This window comes from Lutzomyia longipalpis, chromosome 2, assembly GCF_024334085.1.
Source record: "Lutzomyia longipalpis isolate SR_M1_2022 chromosome 2, ASM2433408v1".
Classification (NCBI taxonomy): domain Eukaryota; kingdom Metazoa; phylum Arthropoda; class Insecta; order Diptera; family Psychodidae; genus Lutzomyia; species Lutzomyia longipalpis.
The window spans coordinates 7,456,604-7,476,785 of NC_074708.1; the positions used below are offsets into that span (position 1 = coordinate 7,456,604).

The 20,182-nt window shown below is 33.7% G+C and overlaps 7 protein-coding genes across 7 annotated transcripts in view; 3 read left to right on the top strand and 4 right to left on the bottom strand.

The window, feature by feature from the left end:
* LOC129788976 (dachshund homolog 2) overlaps positions 1-20,182 on the top strand; it is a 1,190,888-nt gene that overhangs the window by 691,826 nt on the left and 478,880 nt on the right. The window lies entirely within an intron of this gene.
* LOC129788985 (uncharacterized) overlaps positions 1-20,182 on the bottom strand; it is a 511,890-nt gene that overhangs the window by 470,857 nt on the left and 20,851 nt on the right. The gene's annotated exons all lie outside the window — the stretch shown is intronic.
* Positions 1,501-2,447, bottom strand: LOC129789149 (drosulfakinins). The gene has a single exon (XM_055825805.1). It carries the CDS (start codon positions 2,141-2,143, stop codon positions 1,751-1,753), a length of 393 nt encoding a protein of 130 aa, XP_055681780.1. The 5' UTR covers positions 2,144-2,447; the 3' UTR covers positions 1,501-1,750.
* LOC129788378 (cysteine-rich with EGF-like domain protein 2) lies at positions 2,616-13,690 on the top strand. Its single transcript, XM_055824353.1, has 4 exons — positions 2,616-3,522; positions 8,337-8,524; positions 11,615-12,008; positions 13,030-13,690. Exons 1-4 carry the CDS (start codon positions 3,021-3,023, stop codon positions 13,263-13,265), a joined length of 1,320 nt encoding a protein of 439 aa, XP_055680328.1. The 5' UTR covers positions 2,616-3,020; the 3' UTR covers positions 13,266-13,690.
* Positions 4,387-7,669, bottom strand: LOC129789064 (uncharacterized). Its single transcript, XM_055825692.1, has 3 exons — positions 6,317-7,669; positions 5,425-5,892; positions 4,387-5,340 (listed from the first exon to the last, which is right to left on the bottom strand). The coding sequence occupies exons 1-3, from the start codon at positions 6,456-6,458 to the stop codon at positions 4,778-4,780; spliced, it is 1,173 nt and encodes a 390-aa protein (XP_055681667.1). The 5' UTR covers positions 6,459-7,669; the 3' UTR covers positions 4,387-4,777.
* On the top strand, positions 7,798-11,463 carry LOC129788996 (uncharacterized). The gene is made up of 2 exons (XM_055825577.1): positions 7,798-8,267; positions 8,337-11,463. The coding sequence occupies exons 1-2, from the start codon at positions 8,081-8,083 to the stop codon at positions 10,106-10,108; spliced, it is 1,959 nt and encodes a 652-aa protein (XP_055681552.1). The 5' UTR covers positions 7,798-8,080; the 3' UTR covers positions 10,109-11,463.
* LOC129789162 (uncharacterized) lies at positions 15,567-16,712 on the bottom strand. The gene is made up of 2 exons (XM_055825820.1): positions 16,640-16,712; positions 15,567-16,333 (listed from the first exon to the last, which is right to left on the bottom strand). The coding sequence occupies exon 2, from the start codon at positions 16,291-16,293 to the stop codon at positions 16,003-16,005; it is 291 nt and encodes a 96-aa protein (XP_055681795.1). The 5' UTR covers positions 16,294-16,333; positions 16,640-16,712; the 3' UTR covers positions 15,567-16,002.

Genomic DNA, 20,182 nt, shown 5'->3' on the forward strand with positions numbered 1-20,182 from the left:
GTATACTGAAAATAACCAGACAAATTTTCTATTTACCACCGGGTTAACTTATGAAATTAGTAAAGGTAAAATTCGGTAAGTTTTAACGCATTTTTTTTATAAAATAATTTTAGTTTTGTCGATGGAGGATTATTGGTAAAATAAAGATCAAATTTTGGTTGTTTTTTACTAATTTATCTATCCACTGACTTCCTGGTAATATTAGTAAAATTATTGATGATTCAACAACTAAAATATCCAATTTTCAGCATATTATCAATGAGGTTTATCACTAAATTTTACAAATAAAATATTAAATCTTTTTCATAATTAATCGAATATTTACCAACAATTTTAAATGTATTTTTATTATCAAATTTGTATTATTTTTACAAAGTTTGAGAACTTTACCAACTGAAAAGGTTATTTGTTTTTTTTTAATATTTTTTTTTGTATTCTTACAACGTTTGTTACTTCTATTTTTTGCCACATTTTTACCAACAATTTGGCAAATTTTACCGACTTGTTTTTAAGTGGTAAAACATAATATTCCTTGAAGCTTTTTTCAATTTAAATTCAGCAAAATTGAGAAAAACTAATAAAATTTAAGATCAGTGAAAGACTCCAGGTAACTTACAATACTCCTCGCAATTTTGAAAGCTAGACGAGTTTGTGGTGCAAAACGAAAATTTTATTTTCTTTTTTCTACATCCGTGAGAATGAAGCGACTGATACAGCCGAAGCTGAAACCCCAACACAGGCGACCAAACATCAGTTGCAATAAAGAAGCCACAAAAATCGGTTCTGCTGATGCTCTCTAATCATCTAAAAATTTTCTTCTTTACGACTTGCTTCATAAAATTCTTATGTTGTGTTTTTTTTTCTTTTCATTAATTTATTTTAAAAAAATCTGCCCCAAAAGAATAAGATAAAAAATTTTCCGGTATATTCTTTTTTATCTGATTCCTCGAACTATGTAATATTCCAGCAAGAAGTAGAGCTAAAGATGAGCATTGATGCGAATTCAGCCATCAAATTGTGTTTAAAAATTGCTCATCTGTATAATTTTATTAGATTTTTTTGACGTCTTTATTGTAATTTAAAAGATTTATTGTTTCAATAAAATTATTTAATAGAAAATTAGATTTTTTTCTATGTCGCATTTCCTCTTTTATTCCAATTTGTATGAGAAATGTTCATGAAATGAGATCAAAAGTCGCCAAATGAAATTCAAAATGCAATAAAAAAACATTTTGGATAAATTTTCGAATAATATTTTAACAAAATCTAAGTTTCGTTGTAACAAATCTAAGTTGAAATTGCAGAAAGAATTGTTAAAAAAAAACTCAAAGCTTGCTAAGATTGCAAAAATTTAGCAAAATTTAGCTAAAACTTTACAAAACACATTTTCCCAGTAGAAAGGAGCTCATGCGTTCACCTTTGAAAAATTTTCTCATTCCCAAAATAATTATGAAAAATTTAAACTTGTAGAAAATCAATAAAGAAAAATGAGTTCTTCAGATAAATCCATCCTCCACAAATCATCACGAAACTTTACCCCAAAAACACTGAAATAAAATTAATTTTGAGGGATTTGCAATTTATTAAATCATCTCTAAAATTTTACAGTTTGTATAATACTCTATTCCAGCCTCTTTAAAGTATTAAACACACCATATATCATTGAACCATAAGAAGGGACCATGTTGCATCGCCTGGGTTATGTACAAAACTGAATTATTTCCAATTAAGGGGGTTGGAAAGTCCTTTTTTAGTGATGAAGACTCCTTCGACGCCTCCCGAATCGCATGTGTCCGTAGTCATCAAACTGATCACCTTCGCCATTGCCCCTCTTGCCGAATCTCATGTGCCCGTAGTCATCGAAGCGTTTGCTCACCTCCCCGAAGGAATTATCTTCGTCCTCATCGATGAACCATCCAACTTCCTGCGGTGTCTTCGGTCTGTGATGTGCCACGAAGATGCGTGGAACGGCTAGAAGCCCGCCTCGTGTGCGGAAATGCTGTGAGAGGGCATCCGTGGGATTTGAAGACTTCTGACTGTTGATGTTGGTAGTCTCAGCTGCGGTTAGCGTGCCCAACACGAGAAGGTAATACATGGCGATGAGCACCATTGAAGCTGTTACAGACACCGAAATGCGCCCCATTTATCCTCTTTGCAAAATTTTTCACCAACTAACACCAACTCTCTGAAGCAACTGAATGACTTCTAAAGCACATCCTGCTGCTTTATATATCCTCACAGAAAATCTTTGCTAATTTGTATGCAGAAGCATTGCTGCGGGGATGTTGAGTGATGACAAAGTGGGTGGAAAAATCACGCAGATTTTATTGAATTATGTTTGAGTGGCAAAAATAATTTCCTCTCGCTATATTTAGTTGTAAATAATTTTGTTTTGGTGCAAAAATATTAAATTTTCCCCTTTTATTCGATTTTTTGTGGAGAAGTTGAATATTGAATCACATTTAAACGTCCGTTACTTTTCAAAAATTCCTTGAGCTTCTCACTACGAGGTGCCGGTTACGTTCATTAAAATTCAGTAGAGGTTGCATAGAAGCATACCGAGCATAGGGAACATAGCAAGCATAAATGGAGCATATAAAAAGTATGCTGATTAATTGAACGAGGAAACTTCTACTTGTGTGAGAATATCAAAGTGTCAATTTGTGATTGGTTAGTGATTCCGGTAAGACTATTTAAAAAATATTCTCAATCTCCAATTTTCCACGAGTTTTCCCAGCAAATTGCCACGGAATTTCCATCAACAACGAGACGTGGGTTAATTATCTAATTGCCAAGATACAAATTTTTGTGCTCAAAAAGTATTTAAGTGCTAAACTTCGCGAGAGGAGGAAAAAAGATTTTATGTGATTAGGATTTTTTTTTACCAAAAATTACGAACTTTTCTGCAAAAACTAAAGGATTTTCTTGGGAGTCCTTAAGTGATTTGAGGAATTAGCCTAATTAGCAATTTAATTTGTCGCTAAGAAAGCACTCGAGAGAGAAAAAAACTTCTTTGCCAAATGTTGAAGAAGCTGGAATATGTTTTTCTCCTGACCACAACTGCCCTCCTTGTTCTTCCGCTGCTGGAGGCTCAAGTAGCCCCACCCACACCCCCATCGAGCGAAAAGAACGGGAAAAACACAAAACTCCCTCCGTGCAAATCATGCCGTGTCTTTGTGGAGTCCTTTGAGAGTGGCATGAGGAAGACAGAGAGGAATAAGCACGATGGGGGTGATGCTGCATGGGAAGAGGAACGTCTGGGAAGCTACAAGACGAGCGAAGTGCGTCTTGTGGAAATTCAGGAGTCCCTGTGCAATGATGTGACACGCGGAACAGCTCAATGCCACAATCTCGCCGAAGAGAATGAGCAGCTAATTGAAGATTGGTGGTTTAAGCATCAGAATGAGGAGCCGGACTTTTTTAAATTCCTCTGCATCGATAAACTAGCTGTATGCTGTCCTGATCTTCATTTTGGACCCAATTGCGATCCCTGCTCGGATTGCCATCCCAAGGAGCACGCCGGCGACTCTAGCCATTTTGGATAACCATACAGCTATCCATATGGTGTCAACTCACGGAGTGTGCCACGACTGAAGTACAATTTCTAATATTTTGAAGAATTAAAAATATTTGGCAATTTTTTTTGATTAGTTTTAGTTAATATATGATGGAACAGATGTATTCAGAGCAAAATAATTGTAAATTAGCTAAAATTAACAAAATCAGTCGTGATCAGTCTGCTCCACGCCTCAATTTTGGTGCCAACACAGAGTCGTAGCTACGCCTGAATTTTGGTTCCAACAAAAATCGGAGTTTACGCCTTAATTTTGGTGCCAACACAAAGTCGTGGCTACGCCTAAATTTTGGTACCAACACAGAGTCGTAGCTATGCCTCAATTTTGGTACCAACACAGAGTCGTGGCTACGCGTGAATTTTGGTTCCAACAAAAATCGGAGCTTACGCATCAGTTTTGGTGCCAACACAGAGTCGTGGCTACGCGTGACTTTTGGTACCAAAAAATTTCAGAGTCTTCGGCTCACTTTTGGTTCCAAAAGAGACGCGTGGCGCGCCTCTGTTTTGGGTTCATTTTTTTTTATACCATTTCATTATTAAAAAAATGATTTATAAATTAATTTAATGTGGTGTAAAAACACTTTTTATACCTTCTTGTGTAGGATTTTTTTTCTAGAAAATTTAAGCTATGTTATGGATTTTTTTTAAAATAAAACTTAAAAAAATTTATAATTGAAAAATAAAATTTTTAACATAACCTATTTTGAGGATACATCCGGAAATGAATTTTACAAAACAAACTGAAAGGTTTAAAAAAACAGATTTTTTTTAATCATTGCAAAATGTTTAGTAATCTCTTCATAACATGAAAAGTTTATTTTTAGCATAAGAAAAGTAAAAATGCTTTTGTACAACTGCACAAGGGTTATCGCACCTTGCCTCACAAGCGCAATAAAAAAGTAGACGATATCCCTATGTAGAAGTTATGATTCTTTTGGGGGTTAACCTTATAAGTGAAAAAAAAATTGATTATCAAAACATATAAGTAAAGTAAAAAAAACACATTGTTTTAATTAATTTATTCATCTCCAAAAATATCGACAATGTTACAAGATGAAATTTATTTATTTTATTTTTTAAACCTTATGACCTAGTTTTTTCAATTCACAAAGCATTAGCATTTCTTTGACGAAATGGTTCTATATTTTTTCAACCTTACAAAGATCCAATAATCTTTTTTTTGTTTTTGTCTTCTGATAAATTCTATTTTTTCTTATTATTCCTCTCAACTCTCTCGAAGCTGTATTTTAAAAATCTCTTAAAATATTCGTAATTAAGGTGAATCGTGTATGCTTTGTCTGCATTATTGACAATTTGGTAGAATGTGTCGAATACATTTTTTAAGCTGGAGAAATTCTGTTTTCTGTTATTCTTTGATTTACCACTCCAAGAAAAAGAAGTAAAAATACAACGATCAAACATATCGTCCACTAATTTGTAGACGATCTTTTTGTACTTTCCTTCTCCTGTGGCCCCATGAATCTTGCCAAATTCTTCAATTACGTTTTCTTTGAAATCATTCTCATTTAGCTTTTCTTCAAGAGCACATAGATCTTTAGAGCTTTTGATGGGAAAGTATGTCTTTCTAACGCATTCTGTTACTTTTTTCTGCTGCTTGTTTCCAGAAGAGTCTCTCAAAAGAATAGTAGTCACATGATCCAACTTAGTTTCAATTCTAGCCTGTCCCTTTGTTAGATTTGCAATGGCCAAAATTATGTCGTTCGCGTTTTTGACACTGATTTCTTCCTTATCGCTGAAGCTAAACGCTGCAAAATGTATTAATGTTATTCATATATACATTGATTCAAACAAAATTAAATTTTTTTGATTAATAACAAGAAATAGCTTACAAGACACTGGTGAGTTTTGTGCCTTCGGAGATGTATCCGTGCTGTCAGAAGAATATTCTGCGTGTGAATCTCTTGATACCAAATTAATGCGATTGTGGTCTTCTGTGTCGCAGTCTTGAAGATTCCCATTCACACTAAACTGCGATTTCTGCGACAGTTTCGACTGTTTTGCTCTATGTTCCACTGAGTCGTGTGCTTCATCTTCCGGTGATTTTCTTTTTAGCGACTTCTTTGCCGAAACAATAGAGGTGCTAGAATTTTCTGAAACTGCTGAGGCTGCGATGTTACGTATAGACGAATCGAAGTTTTTTTGTATAAAGGATTTTTTCTGATCAGTGTGTCTCGTCAAAACATCTTCCTCATTTTCAGTTTCGACTTTGCATAGCATTTTTTCGAGATGTAGGGCTTCATCCCACGTAGTAATGCCATGTTTTTTAATCTCACAATTAAGCTTTTCCCATGTTTCCTCTGTAATTCAAAAAAAATTATAAGAATAGGAATTAAAGAAAAAAAACTTACAATTAATGTAAACTATTTTAAATGTCTTCCATAAAAATATATATGTAGGTATAATATAGAGCACTGAAAATTTATTTTTTAGAATTTACGATAAGAAATAGGTATACGAATTAGGCAATCTGAAGAAAAAAATATTCTATTGGTTTTTTGTCGTATCAATTTTTTTTATTAATTAATGTGCTATAAATTTTTTTCAAAAAAAATCATTCATACTATAAAATTTGATAAACAAATAATTCTTTCGGTATTTTTCACTTTTTGTAATGGAATTCTAAAAAAGCAACGTTTTTTTATATAATATAAAATTCCTTCTCAAAAAATTATGCGCATTTTGATACGTTTCATTCATATATTCCCTATGAGATTTACTTACCTGGAACCGCCTGTTTCCTCCTTAACTTTCTCAAATTTCTGTTATCTCGCGGCCAATAAAGATGTCCATCTTTCACCCAAATAGATGGTATGGCCACAATAGCTGGTCCATTTTTCTCAATTGTTTTAACAATAGAGTACATTTTAAATATATATATATATATATCGAAAAGTCACAATTTTTGTCAATTCGTTTGTTTATGAAATACTTTTGCACACTTGAAAAATTCACAAAAAGCACTTTTTAGGCTTATATAGAAAACTTATACTTTGATAGCCAACTTAAAAAAACACTTTGGCACGAAAGAAAAAAAAAACAGTAGTTTCGTATGACATGTATCCTTCAAACACCAGAATTGAACTAACATGAAGGAAAGCCTTTTTTCAATTTATATAGAAGTACTTGTATGCAGAAAGTAGGGTACATAATGATCAATCTGCAATAGGAAAGAATTATTCTTAAAAGGGATCAGACTACTTATGTTGCTTAATTTGGGTGAAAGAAATTATCTCTGTCTATTCACTTTGTCTGAAACATGTATTCTTGGATTTTGGGCCTGAATGTATTTCTTCTAATTAATGAATATTTTGTGAAAGAAATGTTTTAAGATTTTCTAGGAACGGTTATATGAATTAATAGTGATTACTTTTCTTTCCAAAACTAATCATTCCTTTTCCTTTAAATTGCAAGAATTTATGCTCTTAGGAGATATACATATATTTTTCACAAAATTTTTCAGGTACATATATACAGTTCAGACAGTTCGAGTTTAAATTTTATGAGTTGTTGGAATCTAGATTGTGAAAATAATTATTTAAAAATATAATTCATAAATACAATACGAAAAAAGAATCAAGGATTTGTTTGAGTCCACATCAAAAGAATTCACACTCACGACTCTCACCTCTTTCATTTAAGCTAATAAATAATGCCCAAATCTGGTGCCCGTCGAAAAGAATTATCCTACTGAGCACCCATATATTAAATTATCTTACGGAAAAACCCATCACTAAGCAAGGTTCCAAAATTCCAAAAATATAATGATTTAAAAAGTCCTACCTAAGGTCGTAAATTTATATTCTCAGAAATGGTCAGTTTGGTGATTTAATGACTGGTATTTCCAAACCCCTTAACAAACCCGATTTGCTGTTGCATGTTAGTTCTAGATGTTTGGTTTTTTTTTCAATTATGTGCCTATGTACTTTTATTTTATGGTTGCACCTGAAATATTTCAGTTGTTTTGTCTCGTTTATATCTATACAGTACCTGTTTCTAATTTTTTTCTAAGAAGGTATATGGATTAACAAAAGTGTGAAATATGACAGTTCTGCATATTTGCCTATTACAGGGAAAACTATGGTAACTACAGTGGGACCCCAGTACAATGACTACTCGGTTGAACTACTGTCGCACATTAAAAATAATGAGTATGAATAGTACATCCGAGTGGTCGTTGTACTGGGGTCCCACTGTATATAATAAGTAGATACTACATAATATATTACGAAAAAGAAACACTGTACATAAACATAGACGCTTTTTCAACATTCAGACAAAACTGTCCCTTAAAAATTGACACAGTTGTACATGATTTGTCCTCCGTATAAGACCTCTTCGAAATACGTATGAACAAAACGTTTTGGAATAGCGTCATATTAAAAAAAAAACTTAGCTAATAAAGCTTTTAAGTAAAAAATTTATTTAAAAAGAAAGTGTTCATTACAGTGTGACTATTTTTGATTACTATTACTAAGCAAAATTACAATGGACAAAAGAGAATTTAAATATTCCTCATCATTTTATTACCGTGTTGCAAAGGCTTCTAATGAATATTGTGCTCTTTCTCAACGTACACATCACATTTCTAGTGATGTAATTAATGAAATTCCATCATCTATAGATGAACATCATCTAGATAATCCTGATTCTACGTATATCGAGAATTGGATAGGTAATTGATAATTACATATACACTTTTTTACATACTGCTTCAGATTACACCGTAAAAAATATTTTTCAGACTTGATTGAAAGTGATTCTGACGATTCAGAAACTTATGAGGATGGTGAGGATGAACACAATAATGAAGATTCATTTCAAGATCAACTGGCTGGCTGGATTATTACAAATGGTATTACACATGCCGCTTCTAATCAATTACTTAAACTCTTGAAAACAAAAGAATGCTTAAAAAATTTGCCATCGGATGTAAGGACGATTGTGAAAACACCAAGAAATGTACGCATTGAAAAAATGGGATCTGGAGAGTTTTGGTATAATTCAATAGAATCCACGCTAATTTCACATTTTAAAACTTTGGCTGAAGATACAACAATTTCTTTACAATTTCACATCGATGGATTGCAGTTTGCAAAAAGTACTAAGACCCATTTCTGGCCAGTACTATTTAGGATAATTGAAAAACCTAAAATAGAACCCCAGGTAGCCGCAATATACTGTGGTGAAAGTAAACCAGAAAGCGTACACCATTACCTTAATTACTTTGTGGGTGAAATGAACAATCTTGTGACGAATGGAATCATCATTAATACACACAAATTGAATGTTACAATTCATAGTTTCGTGTGTGATTCTCCTGCACGATCATTTGTTAAGGGAATAGTGTACTTTAATCACTATTCCGGATGTAGTAAATGTACGGTTAGTGGATCATTTTTTGATTGCATGGTATTCACACGAATAGATGCAGTCAAACGAGACGATTCTAGTTTTCGTTCAAGAAGAGAACCAGAGCACCATAAAACCACATCACCATTGGAAAATTTACCTATAGACATGGTGGAACATTTTCCAGTTTCTGATAATCTTCACCTCTTTGATCTGGGTATTATGAAGCGTCAACTAGAAGGATGGACCACCGGAAAATTTAATTATAGGACAAAATGGTCAAATGCACAAATTACTGAAATATGTCAGCTCTTAAAATTTGCGAATGAGAGTAGACCTATTGAACTTCATCGACAAATTAGGACTTTAAGATATCTTTCAATATGGAAAGGAACAGAATATCGTACATTTCTTTTGTACCTGGGAATTGTTATTCTAAAAGATTTTCTTAAGCCAAATGTTTACTACCATTTCAGTTTGCTATTTTGTGCCTATTCCATATATTCAGCTAGATATTATCAAAAATACAGAGATATTGCACATGAATTAATTGAAGAATATGTAAAATCCTATTCTTATTTTTACGGACCATCTTCAGTCGTGAGCAATGTGCATAATTTAATTCACGTAATAGACGACGTACGTCTTTTTGGAGAACTGGAAAATATAAGTACTTATCCGTTTGAAAGTTACTTAGGAATATTTAAAAAATTGGTTAGATCTGGCAACAGACCTCTAGCTCAGGTAGCTAAAAGATTTTGTGAAATAAGTACATACAAAAATAAAAAAAAGGAGGAAACAAAAAATTATCCAATATTAACACGTGAGGGATTAGGCGTTACTTTTGAATTAGAAAAAGGCTTTACTCTAAAAAATGACCATAAAAACAAATGGTTTTTGTCAGCTGAAAATGAAATAGTAGAAATGATAAATGTAAATTATTTTAACGATGAATTAAAAATAGTTGGAGACAAACTCGTAGACAAGGCAAACAGTTTTTTTACAAACCCAATTGATTCTTCATTTTTAAATATTTATTCTGTTGAAAATATTAATAAGAAATCGAGAAAGCATTATAGACTTGAAGATGTGAAATGTAAACTGTTTCAACAAAATTATAGAAGTATGAATGTATTTTTGCCAATATTACACACACTTAAATAATTTTTCTATTTTTTTTTTATTATTCGTGTTGGATAAATTGTATTATTGTTGGATTTCTGATAATTTGCAGTAACCAATTTACATATTTCTAGAATCTAGCTTGACAAAAAAAAATATTCGGGACAGAAATAAAATATCTTATGCAGTATTATTATCTTCAGATTTGCAGAGTAGGCAGAGAACTTACGTATTAAAAAAATGTAACTAATTGTGAGGCAACCAGGAACATTATTGTGAGAAAAAAAATCTTCAAAAATAAAAACAGCAATAAAATGAAAATTTTGGGATAAAATTAACTCAAGGCACTCTAAGTTTAAGAAAAGACTTAAAATATTCTCTTCTTCTCAGACCATTTTGCAATGTATTGATTTTCCTAAATCTTGGAATGCCTTTTTTGTCTTACTATATCCTCTACTATTCCTTTTGCATAAAAAATATATACATATTACAAAAGATATATCACTTATTTAATTTTTGACTGATTACAATAGCTGTTCATACGGATTTTTGTGGAGCAAATGCGTTAGCAACATAAAAAATTCTCTCATGTGTTGAAGAAAATTGTACTGAAATGCAACGCTTTTTCATGTATTCGACGAATGGTTGTCTTTTTGAGGGTACTTTTAGCTACACGTGGCATGGATATTTTATAAAATTTTATTTATTGAAAACTAAAGCTTTTTATGCCATTTTAATAATGTTTCTAGCATAAGAAACATAATGCAATGCTGTATTAAATAAGCATAATGATGTGGGTATAATTTCAATTTTTTTTAATTTTCTAATTTTTCAAAGAAATATTAATTTTTATGAAATGAGAGGGCCATTTATGGCTCTTCTAATTAATATACTACTTAAAAATCAATCTCGCATATGTTTTTCACGCGTGAAAACGCGTGAATTTTTCTTGGTGAATATTATTGCCAAGACGAGGTATTTTTGCCGAAGTACATCTCCATGAAATTTGGCCATTTGCCTCCCGGTGAGGCAAAATAGAAAAGGGAACACTATCGTAAAAGGAGAACATTAGGTAGGGAAAATAATGTGTTTGTGAGAAAGAAAGATAGAAAAAAAATAAGTGAGAGGGAAAGAGAAAAAAAATGTCAAAAATTTTGCCTACATGCAGGAGTTTTTTCAGTCGTGGCAGAAGCTGTTTCCAGACACCATACGGATATCCCTATGGTATTCCCAAATTTAGGCGTGAAATTTTACCTGCTATGGAGCCACGACCTGATTTTGGGTACCAAATTTTTCCCAATACCATCATATATGGTGCACCATACGGTGCCTGAGCGGGAATCCCGCGCGGAATACATTTTGGCCGAAATGGAATACGGCCGGGTACCGCCGTGCTCTTTGGGCTCTCTTTAAGAAAGAAGCAAAGGAATGGTATTTGCTGCTTCTGCAAAACTTTTTATCAAACGATTCTTAATAATTATTAATTTTTCTTTTTAATCAAGGGGAATGTTTCTTTCTTTTTATAAGAAATTATTATTTTCTTTGAAGTGCCTCTGTGATACAGGATACGCCGGCGAGGGATGCACAGAGTGTGCAATGCAATTCTACGAAGCATTCCGCGATGAGGAGAAGATTCTCTGCTCACCCTGTCATGCAGCTTGTGCCAATAGCACAGGATGCCGGGGTCCTGGTTCGAGAAATTGCAATTCCTGCGCCAAGGGATGGGCTCCTGTGTCCGGGGGTGAGGGTAGTGGGTGCATGGACATCAATGAGTGCCTCGAAGTACGAAATGCCTGCGAGAGGAATCAATTTTGCGTCAACAACGAAGGTTCCTTCTCGTGCATTGAGTGCGATAGATCCTGCAGTGGATGCACAGGTGATGGACCTGATCTCTGCAATACCTGTGCTGAAGGATACGAGCTCAGGGATGGCCTATGCACTGGTGAGTTTATTTAAAGGAACATTGAGAAACATTAAGAAAAAAATGAAGAATTTCTTCAAAGAAATAATTTTAAATGATCGAAATTTAAACTTTTTTTAAGAGGTCAAAAAAATATATGATTTGCTAAAAAATTGCAGAAAGAGAATATAGAAAGAATTTGTAAGATTTTGACAGATGGATGTTTCTAAATCGTTTTATTGTCGTTCTAGAAAAGAAAAATAATAAATTTGTTGTTCAGGAAAATAGAAAGATCTCTGAAAAAGCCTGGAAAAGTAATTTTTCTTCAAAAATACGATTAAAGGTAGAAGCAAAATGTTAAAATTCTATAAGATTTTTGCCGGAATACCAAAAATCTTATAACTGACGAATTATAAGGAAAGAAAAGAAAAGATTTTTATCAGAATCTACCCCAATGTTTTCAAATATTAAAGAAATTGAACGTTAGAAAAAAAAACGTATAAAAAATTTAAAGACAAGTTTAAAAGATAAAATAAACCTGAAATATTTATAAAAGAGTTTTCAAACATTAAAAATGACCGTCAAATGTTAGAAGAGAAAATGTCAAACGTTTGTATAGAAATGTAGTTTTTTTTTTAAATTTATTTTTAATGTCTTTAAAATTAAAAAAAAATCTGAAAACTTTTTTTTTTAAACATTTCTACATATAAATTAATTTTTTTTACTACATTAACTTTTTAATGAACACACTAGAAAAGTTTTTTTTCTTTATTTATTTACTTTTACCACTTTAACCCTTTAGCGTTCATTAGGTCATACGCTGGCCCAAACATGAAACATTTTATTGTCTTAATTTTAAAAGAATTTAATTATTATTTTTATGAAATGAGTTTGCGTAGAAATGGCTAAAAAACACGTTTTGACTAACCTTTCAATTTTTCATACGGACGCGAAAGGGTTAAGCAATAGGCTTAGCCCGTTTAGCTTAATTGCTAGCTACCTAACTAATTTTTTAATAAGATCAATTTAAAAACTTTCCAACGAATAATCATTTTGTTTGCAGACACAGCTGGTGAGAAACGGGATCAATATGTTACGATGACGAGGTATCTAACTTACCTGGGACTCTGCATTGCGACCTGTGTGATCTTCCAGAGTTCCACGTGGATTGCCTCCCTTGTGGGACTCGCCGTTGCTCTCTACATCTCCGTCTCTGAGTACTGGTTGGCTGGATCAACCAGCAAGGGTACAAGTCCAACAATTCCTGATCATTTGCTGAATGAATTGCGCGGCAAGTGAACTAAAGTTACCTCCAAGACTGTTTTATAGTTACACGATAGAAAAACTAAAACAAATAAAATTCCACCTCCTCCATAATTTTCCCGGATAGGGAAATGTTGTGCTTCAAGGAAGTGGAACAAAAGAAAGGAATGAAAAAAAAAAATACGAAAGTTAAGAAAAGTGCGTCAAGAAAATTTAATTTGTGCACAAAAAGATTTAAAATAAGGCAAGCTTAAGAAACTCGTTTCAACATCTTTCTAGGCGCGTGTGTGCGTGGATTTAGGAATATGACAATTTTTCTTAATTTATTTGCCTTCTGCCCATTTAGGCGACACATTTAAAATTATATATGAATATATATAGTCATCACGGCAATTTCGTGGTGATGCGCGAAGAGACAAAATCGCAAGATAAATAGCTATTAAATCAAGTTTTTCTCGTTTTTTTCTTCTTCTTCATCTTCATCTTCGGCATCGTCGCATGGAATTTTCTCTCTCACTCACAAAACTATGATGTAATTTTTTCGAATGAAGATTACACACCAAAAATGATGTTCAAGTTCTCTCGCGACTGAGTGCTAATTTTGAGCAATGTGCGCTGTGATGAAGATGGTCAGAGCTGGAGGTGAGAGACACAAACTCGATGAAGGGGTTTTTATTTTTGTGCGGCTGTGTGGAAAAAGTGAAAGTGAGAGAGACACAAAGAGACGCTTTTTTGAAATGATGGTCTACAATGAGAAATAGCAACAAGGTGGCTCACTTTTGGTGTCTCTCCATTGGTAGTTGAATTTTATATTAAAATTAATAGACACAGCAGTGATAATAGATAGAGCGTAAAAGCTCCAAAAGCTCATAGATTCACAATATATTTGAAAACTTAAATAAATCTGTAAGTGGATAAAAATCAGTTAAACGTTGTGCATTTAAAAATATTTTTAAAAGTAATTTTTGCTAAGGAATTAATATCGCAAACTATTTTAAAGAATTCACTCAAAAACGTAAGATAAAGACGTAAGCAGTTAGATAAAGTAAGCGTAAGTTGTGAATGTTTTACGAAATTTAAAGGAAATTTTATTTGGAGTTTTATTCGTTTTTATGTTACGCCGGTTACGCGAAATCTGTTAAATTGCTTACGTCTTTAACCAAATAATATGAGTTTCAGACACCTATTTAATTCTGCGAAGAAAAAACTCGGAAAATGCAGCTAAAAGAATAGCTAGTGAGCATAAAAGGAGTGCTTTTATTCTTTTGGCTGTATTTTCCGAGTTTTTTCGTAGCAAATTTTCAACAGCCGTTAATGGATATTTCACTATTCAATTCTAATTTCTAAACTGATTCTTAAAAAAATAAATAACATTTTTTTCAAAGAAAACTAACGTAAGGTGAGACAGTCAAAACTCCATAAAAAAGCATTTGAAAATAGTTTTAACGGAACTATCGATTCCTTCCTAAAAACAACCTTTTACTGATTTTTTGAAGCATTCTTAGCACAAAGACCTTTCGGTTTGTTCTTTATTATCAAAATATTAGGTATTAAATTTAAAATATTTTTACTAAATTTTTATAAAACTGTATGACTTACTCTTCTTGAAATAATTTACAATTGCTCACGTTGGTTTAATGTCAAGAGAAATCGTAAAAGAATTTACAAAATGAGGTAATTTTCAATTCTTAATGTTTCTTTAAGTACATATGTGAGATAATAAAGAACAGGCCTAAGATAAAAATCTAATAAATAAAGAATTGAATTTTATTCAAAATATGTACTTTATATCTATGCGTAAAGAATATCAGTGATTAAAAATGATAATTTATGAAAACTAAAAATGTTTTTTTTTTCATTACGAGAATATGATTGATTGGAAAATTGTTTTTCTAGAACTTTCTCTAACCCTTGCAGGATTTTGCTGGACAATGATTGTGGTCAATTGGAAGATGAGGTAAGATGAAAGCTTTTAGTCATTTTCCTATTTTCTTTCTTTCAAGACATCTTGATTGGCTCACTCTGTGCTCACACACAAAATCGAATGTGAAAAAAAAACGATTTGTTGGGGAAAATGCGATAAGAATTTTGATTGGGAGAAACCATCTCACACAATTTCTTGTGATTTGAATTAATTTTCTTCAATTGACCAACAACGCGACTATTTTTAATGCTAAATGGTGGCGCTTTTTCTCTGACCGTAACACTGTTAATTTACTTTCACCTCTTCTTTTTTTTTGCCCTCCATCAAATGGACGCCTGAGAGTGAAAGAAGGCGTGATGCTGCGAAAGAACGATGAGATCTTGAGCAACCAATTTGAATAAAATTACAATAAATTTGTTTTTTTTTCTTTCTTATATTTGTCTTTTTTATAGAAAATACTTGTGTAGGTATTTCATAAAATATTATTTTGTGGACATTTCTTTTAAAGAAAAATAATAAAAAAAAAGTTGTAAGATTAACACAAAAAATGAAGAAGTTCTCTCGTACAAGAATTTGAGAAGAGAACTGTGTATATGGGTGTCTATTGCTTTTGGCACTTGACGTGGAAGAATGCAGAGAAGTTTCTCGAGATAAAAAAAATTATTTGTGGAGAAAATCCCTGTGAATTGGACTAAATGCAGTGGTGATGTTGAAAGGAGCACCCTGTAGCTCTATCCTTTGCGTGTATGCAATACCTACTTTTTTGGGAAGGATATAAGGAAGCGGTGGAGGACAAAGGATGAGGACATGATCTAGGATGGATGTTCACTTTTCTTCTCGTTTTCAGCTTCACTCATTCCCGATGTTGTCCACCTGAGGTTGAAGCCTGGCGATCACATCGCGTGGGACTTGATCACCGAGAATGGAGAAAAGATCGATCCTCTGGCGTGCGGGAATAGATTCGTAGGAAGCCAGCTCAATGCCTCGTTCGACTTTCTGGATTTTGGCATCCTGTGGAATTAGGTAGGATTGCTGTGCCTGTCGGATGGCTTCATCTGTGAACTGGGCACCCTCCTGGGGGCGGGCCATGGACAGAGCCACGATGCAGCTGATCACCAAAGCACTGATAATCACTTTCATGTTTCTTTTTGTTCTGTTAAATCTTCTTCCGTCAGATGTCCTAGAAGAAGAAAAACCACAATGCAGCTCTCATTAAGATCTTTTCACACCGAATAATCATTTTTTAATTAATTTTATTAACAAGATCGATCTTCAGCTTGAAAAAAAAATCACAAAAAGCACGATCACCGGATTTTCTGGGATATTCCACCACAAATCACTTTATATATCCAATAATTCTTTTCTATATATTCTCCGACATTTAAATAGAATTTTCACATGCAAATTAACACACAAAAAAATTAGCACTGCGATCAACAAGTTCTGTATCCGTGTGGGAAATAGCCACCAGGCTGTGTGAACTCACCTGATCACGTAAGCAAGAGAAATAAAAGTGAATCCAAAATGATTTATCCAGTGGAGGTGCTTGAATAGGAATGTCGGCGGCGGCCGCTGTTGGGGTTCTTTATATAGCCACATCAGGGCACAAGCGCCCCACTGCTCTGAGAAGCGATCTTTCGTGATCACCGCACACGTCCCGATGTGCCCAACGAGAAATTCAAGATCTCCCACTTTGCACTTTCTTTGAGCACGATCGCGCGCTTCCCGCGCATTGCAATCGCGCGCTGTGATCAAAGATCATCCAAATGGGGCAATATTGGTTGGTGATTGAGACCTTGAAACTACACACAATATTGTGCAGTCACACAGATGGTGAAATGGACCTCAAGGAAGTCGTGGTGCTAATTTGCTGTGCCGGGAAAAAGAAAAAAAACATCTCCAAATAGCCACGATCTTCAAGCTCTCTTTCACTTCGTGGTCACAGAGAATTGTCAAAAGAAATTAAATTAAATCGATTAGATGAATTTTGCATTTTTTGAGGGTATTTTTTGCGATGCCTTTCATGTTTTTCCTCGTATACGGTGTCATTTGTACGTTAATGCGGTGGTCAGGTGAAATGTTCTTTCGCTACTTGAGTAGATCTTGGTGTTTAAATTTTCGACAATATTCTCCTTGAAGTTTAGACATATTTTTGGCTAAAATCAGTTTTTCGCATTTTCTGGCTCTCCTGTTGATTTTAGAGCAAATCTGAATGGATTTTTGGGTCATCCCGTACCCGCAGGTTCGTCGATGAGCCTGATCGATATGTGCCAAAGGGAAGTTTCAATTGCAAAAAATAAGAGTTTTCAATTTTTCCTTTGAAATTTAGACATATTTTTGGCTAAAATCAGTTTTTCGCATTTTCTGGCTCTCCTGTTGATTTTAGAGCAAATCTGAATGGATTTTTGGGTCATCCCGTACCCGCAGGTTCGTCGATGAGCCTGATCGATATGTGCCAAAGGGAAGTTTCAATTGCAAAAAATAAGAGTTTTCAATTTTTCCTTTGAAATTTAGACATATTTTTGGCTAAAATCAGTTTTTCGCATTTTCTGGCTCTCCTGTTGATTTTAGAGCAAATCTGAATGGATTTTTGGGTCATCCCGTACCCGCAGGTTCGTCGATGAGCCTGATCGATATGTACCAAAGGGAAGTTTCAATTGCAAAAAATAAGAGTTTTCAATTTTTCTTTTGAAATTTAGACATATTTTTGGCTAAAATCAGTTTTTCGCATTTTCTGGCTCTCCTGTTGATTTTAGAGCAAATCTGAATGGATTTTTGGGTCATCCCGTACCCGCAGGTTCGTCGATGAGCCTGATCGATATGTGCCAAAGGGAAGTTTCAATTGCAAAAAATAAGAGTTTTCAATTTTTCCTTTGAAATTTAGACATATTTTTGGCTAAAATCAGTTTTTCGCATTTTCTGGCTCTCCTGTTGATTTTAGAGCAAATCTGAATGGATTTTTGGGTCATCCCGTACCCGCAGGTTCGTCGATGAGCCTGATCGATATGTGCCAAAGGGAAGTTTCAATTGCAAAAAATAAGAGTTTTCAATTTTTCCTTTGAAATTTAGACATATTTTTGGCTAAAATCAGTTTTTCGCATTTTCTGGCTCTCCTGTTGATTTTAGAGCAAATCTGAATGGATTTTTGGGTCATCCCGTACCCGCAGGTTCGTCGATGAGCCTGATCCATATGTACCAAAGGGAAGTTTCAATTACAAAAAATAAGAGTTTTCAATTTTTCCTTTGAAATTTAGACATATTTTTGGCTAAAATCAGTTTTTCGCATTTTCTGGCTCTCCTGTTGATTTTAGAGCAAATCTGAATGGATTTTTGGGTCATCCCGTACCCGCAGGTTCGTCGATGAGCCTGATCGATATGTACCAAAGGGAAGTTTCAAATGCAAAAAATAAGAATTTTCAATTTTTCCTTTGAAATTTAGACATATTTTTGGCTAAAATCAGTTTTTCGTATTTTCTGGCTCTCCTGTTGATTTTAGAGCAAATCTGAATGGATTTTTGGGTCATCCCGTACCCGCAGGTTCGTCGATGAGCCTGATCGATATGTACCAAAGGGAAGTTTCAAATGCAAAAAATAAGAATTTTCAATTTTTCCTTTGAAATTTAGACATATTTTTGGCTAAAATCAGTTTTTCGTATTTTCTGGCTCTCCTGTTGATTTTAGAGCAAATCTGAATGGATTTTTGGGTCATCCCGTACCCGCAGGTTCGTCGATGAGCCTGATCGATATGTACCAAAGGGAAGTTTCAATTACAAAAAATTAGAGTTTTCAATTTTTCTTTTGAAATTTAGACATATTTTTGGCTAAAATCAGTTTTTCGTATTTTCTGGCTCTCCTGTTGATTTTAGAGCAAATCTGAATGGATTTTTGGGTCATCCCGTACCCGCAGGTTCGTCGATGAGCCTGATCGATATGTACCAAAGGGAAGTTTCAAATGCAAAAAATAAGAATTTTCAATTTTTCCTTTGAAATTTAGACATATTTTTGGCTAAAATCAGTTTTTCGTATTTTCTGGCTCTCCTGTTGATTTTAGAGCAAATCTGAATGGATTTTTGGGTCATCCCGTACCCGCAGGTTCGTCGATGAGCCTGATCGATATGTACCAAAGGGAAGTTTCAATTACAAAAAATTAGAGTTTTCAATTTTTCTTTTGAAATTTAGACATATTTTTGGCTAAAATCAGTTTTTCGCATTTTCTGGCTCTCCTGTTGATTTTAGAGCAAATCTTAATGGATTTTTGGGTCATCCCGTACCCGCAGGTTCGTCGATGAGCCTGATCGATATGTACCAAAGGGAAGTTTCAAATGCAAAAAATAAGAATTTTCAATTTTTCCTTTGAAATTTAGACATATTTTTGGCTAAAATCAGTTTTTCGTATTTTCTGGCTCTCCTGTTGATTTTAGAGCAAATCTGAATGGATTTTTGGGTCATCCCGTACCCGCAGGTTCGTCGATGAGCCTGATCGATATGTACCAAAGGGAAGTTTCAAATGCAAAAAATAAGAGTTTTCAATTTTTCCTTTGAAATTTAGACATATTTTTGGCTAAAATCAGTTTTTCGCATTTTCTGGCTCTCCTGTTGATTTTAGAGCAAATCTTAATGGATTTTTGGGTCATCCCGTACCCGCAGGTTCGTCGATGAGCCTGATCGATATGTACCAAAGGGAAGTTTCAATTATAAAAAATTAGAGTTTTCAATTTTTCTTTTGAAATTTAGACATATTTTTGGCTAAAATCAGTTTTTCGCATTTTCTGGCTCTCCTGTTGATTTTAGAGCAAATCTGAATGGATTTTTGGGTCATCCCGTACCCGCAGGTTCGTCGATGAGCCTGATCGATATGTACCAAAGGGAAGTTTCAATTATAAAAAATTAGAGTTTTCAATTTTTCTTTTGAAATTTAGACATATTTTTGGCTAAAATCAGTTTTTCGCATTTTATGGCTCTCCTGTTGATTTTAGAGCAAATCTGAATGGATTTTTGGGTCATCCCGTACCCGCAGGTTCGTCGATGA

Bases quoted from the DNA above. Each gene is read 5' to 3' on its own strand.
- LOC129789064 (XM_055825692.1), bottom strand. From the start codon at position 6,458: ATGTACTCTATTGTTAAAACAATTGAGAAAAATGGACCAGCTATTGTG. The intron at 5,893-6,316 runs GTAAGTAAATCT...TTTGAATTACAG, and splicing joins GAGGAAACAGGCGGTTCCAG to AGGAAACATGGGAAAAGCTT. The intron at 5,341-5,424 runs GTAAGCTATTTC...TACATTTTGCAG, and splicing joins ACAAAACTCACCAGTGTCTT to CGTTTAGCTTCAGCGATAAG.
- LOC129788378 (XM_055824353.1), top strand. From the start codon at position 3,021: ATGTTGAAGAAGCTGGAATATGTTTTTCTCCTGACCACAACTGCCCTC. The intron at 3,523-8,336 runs GCGACTCTAGCC...AATATTTTTCAG, and splicing joins CCATCCCAAGGAGCACGCCG to ACTTGATTGAAAGTGATTCT. The intron at 8,525-11,614 runs GTAAGGACGATT...TTTTCTTTGAAG, and splicing joins TAAAAAATTTGCCATCGGAT to TGCCTCTGTGATACAGGATA.
- LOC129789149 (XM_055825805.1), bottom strand. From the start codon at position 2,143: ATGGGGCGCATTTCGGTGTCTGTAACAGCTTCAATGGTGCTCATCGCC.
- LOC129789162 (XM_055825820.1), bottom strand. From the start codon at position 16,293: ATGAAAGTGATTATCAGTGCTTTGGTGATCAGCTGCATCGTGGCTCTG.
- LOC129788996 (XM_055825577.1), top strand. From the start codon at position 8,081: ATGGACAAAAGAGAATTTAAATATTCCTCATCATTTTATTACCGTGTT. The intron at 8,268-8,336 runs GTAATTGATAAT...AATATTTTTCAG, and splicing joins GTATATCGAGAATTGGATAG to ACTTGATTGAAAGTGATTCT.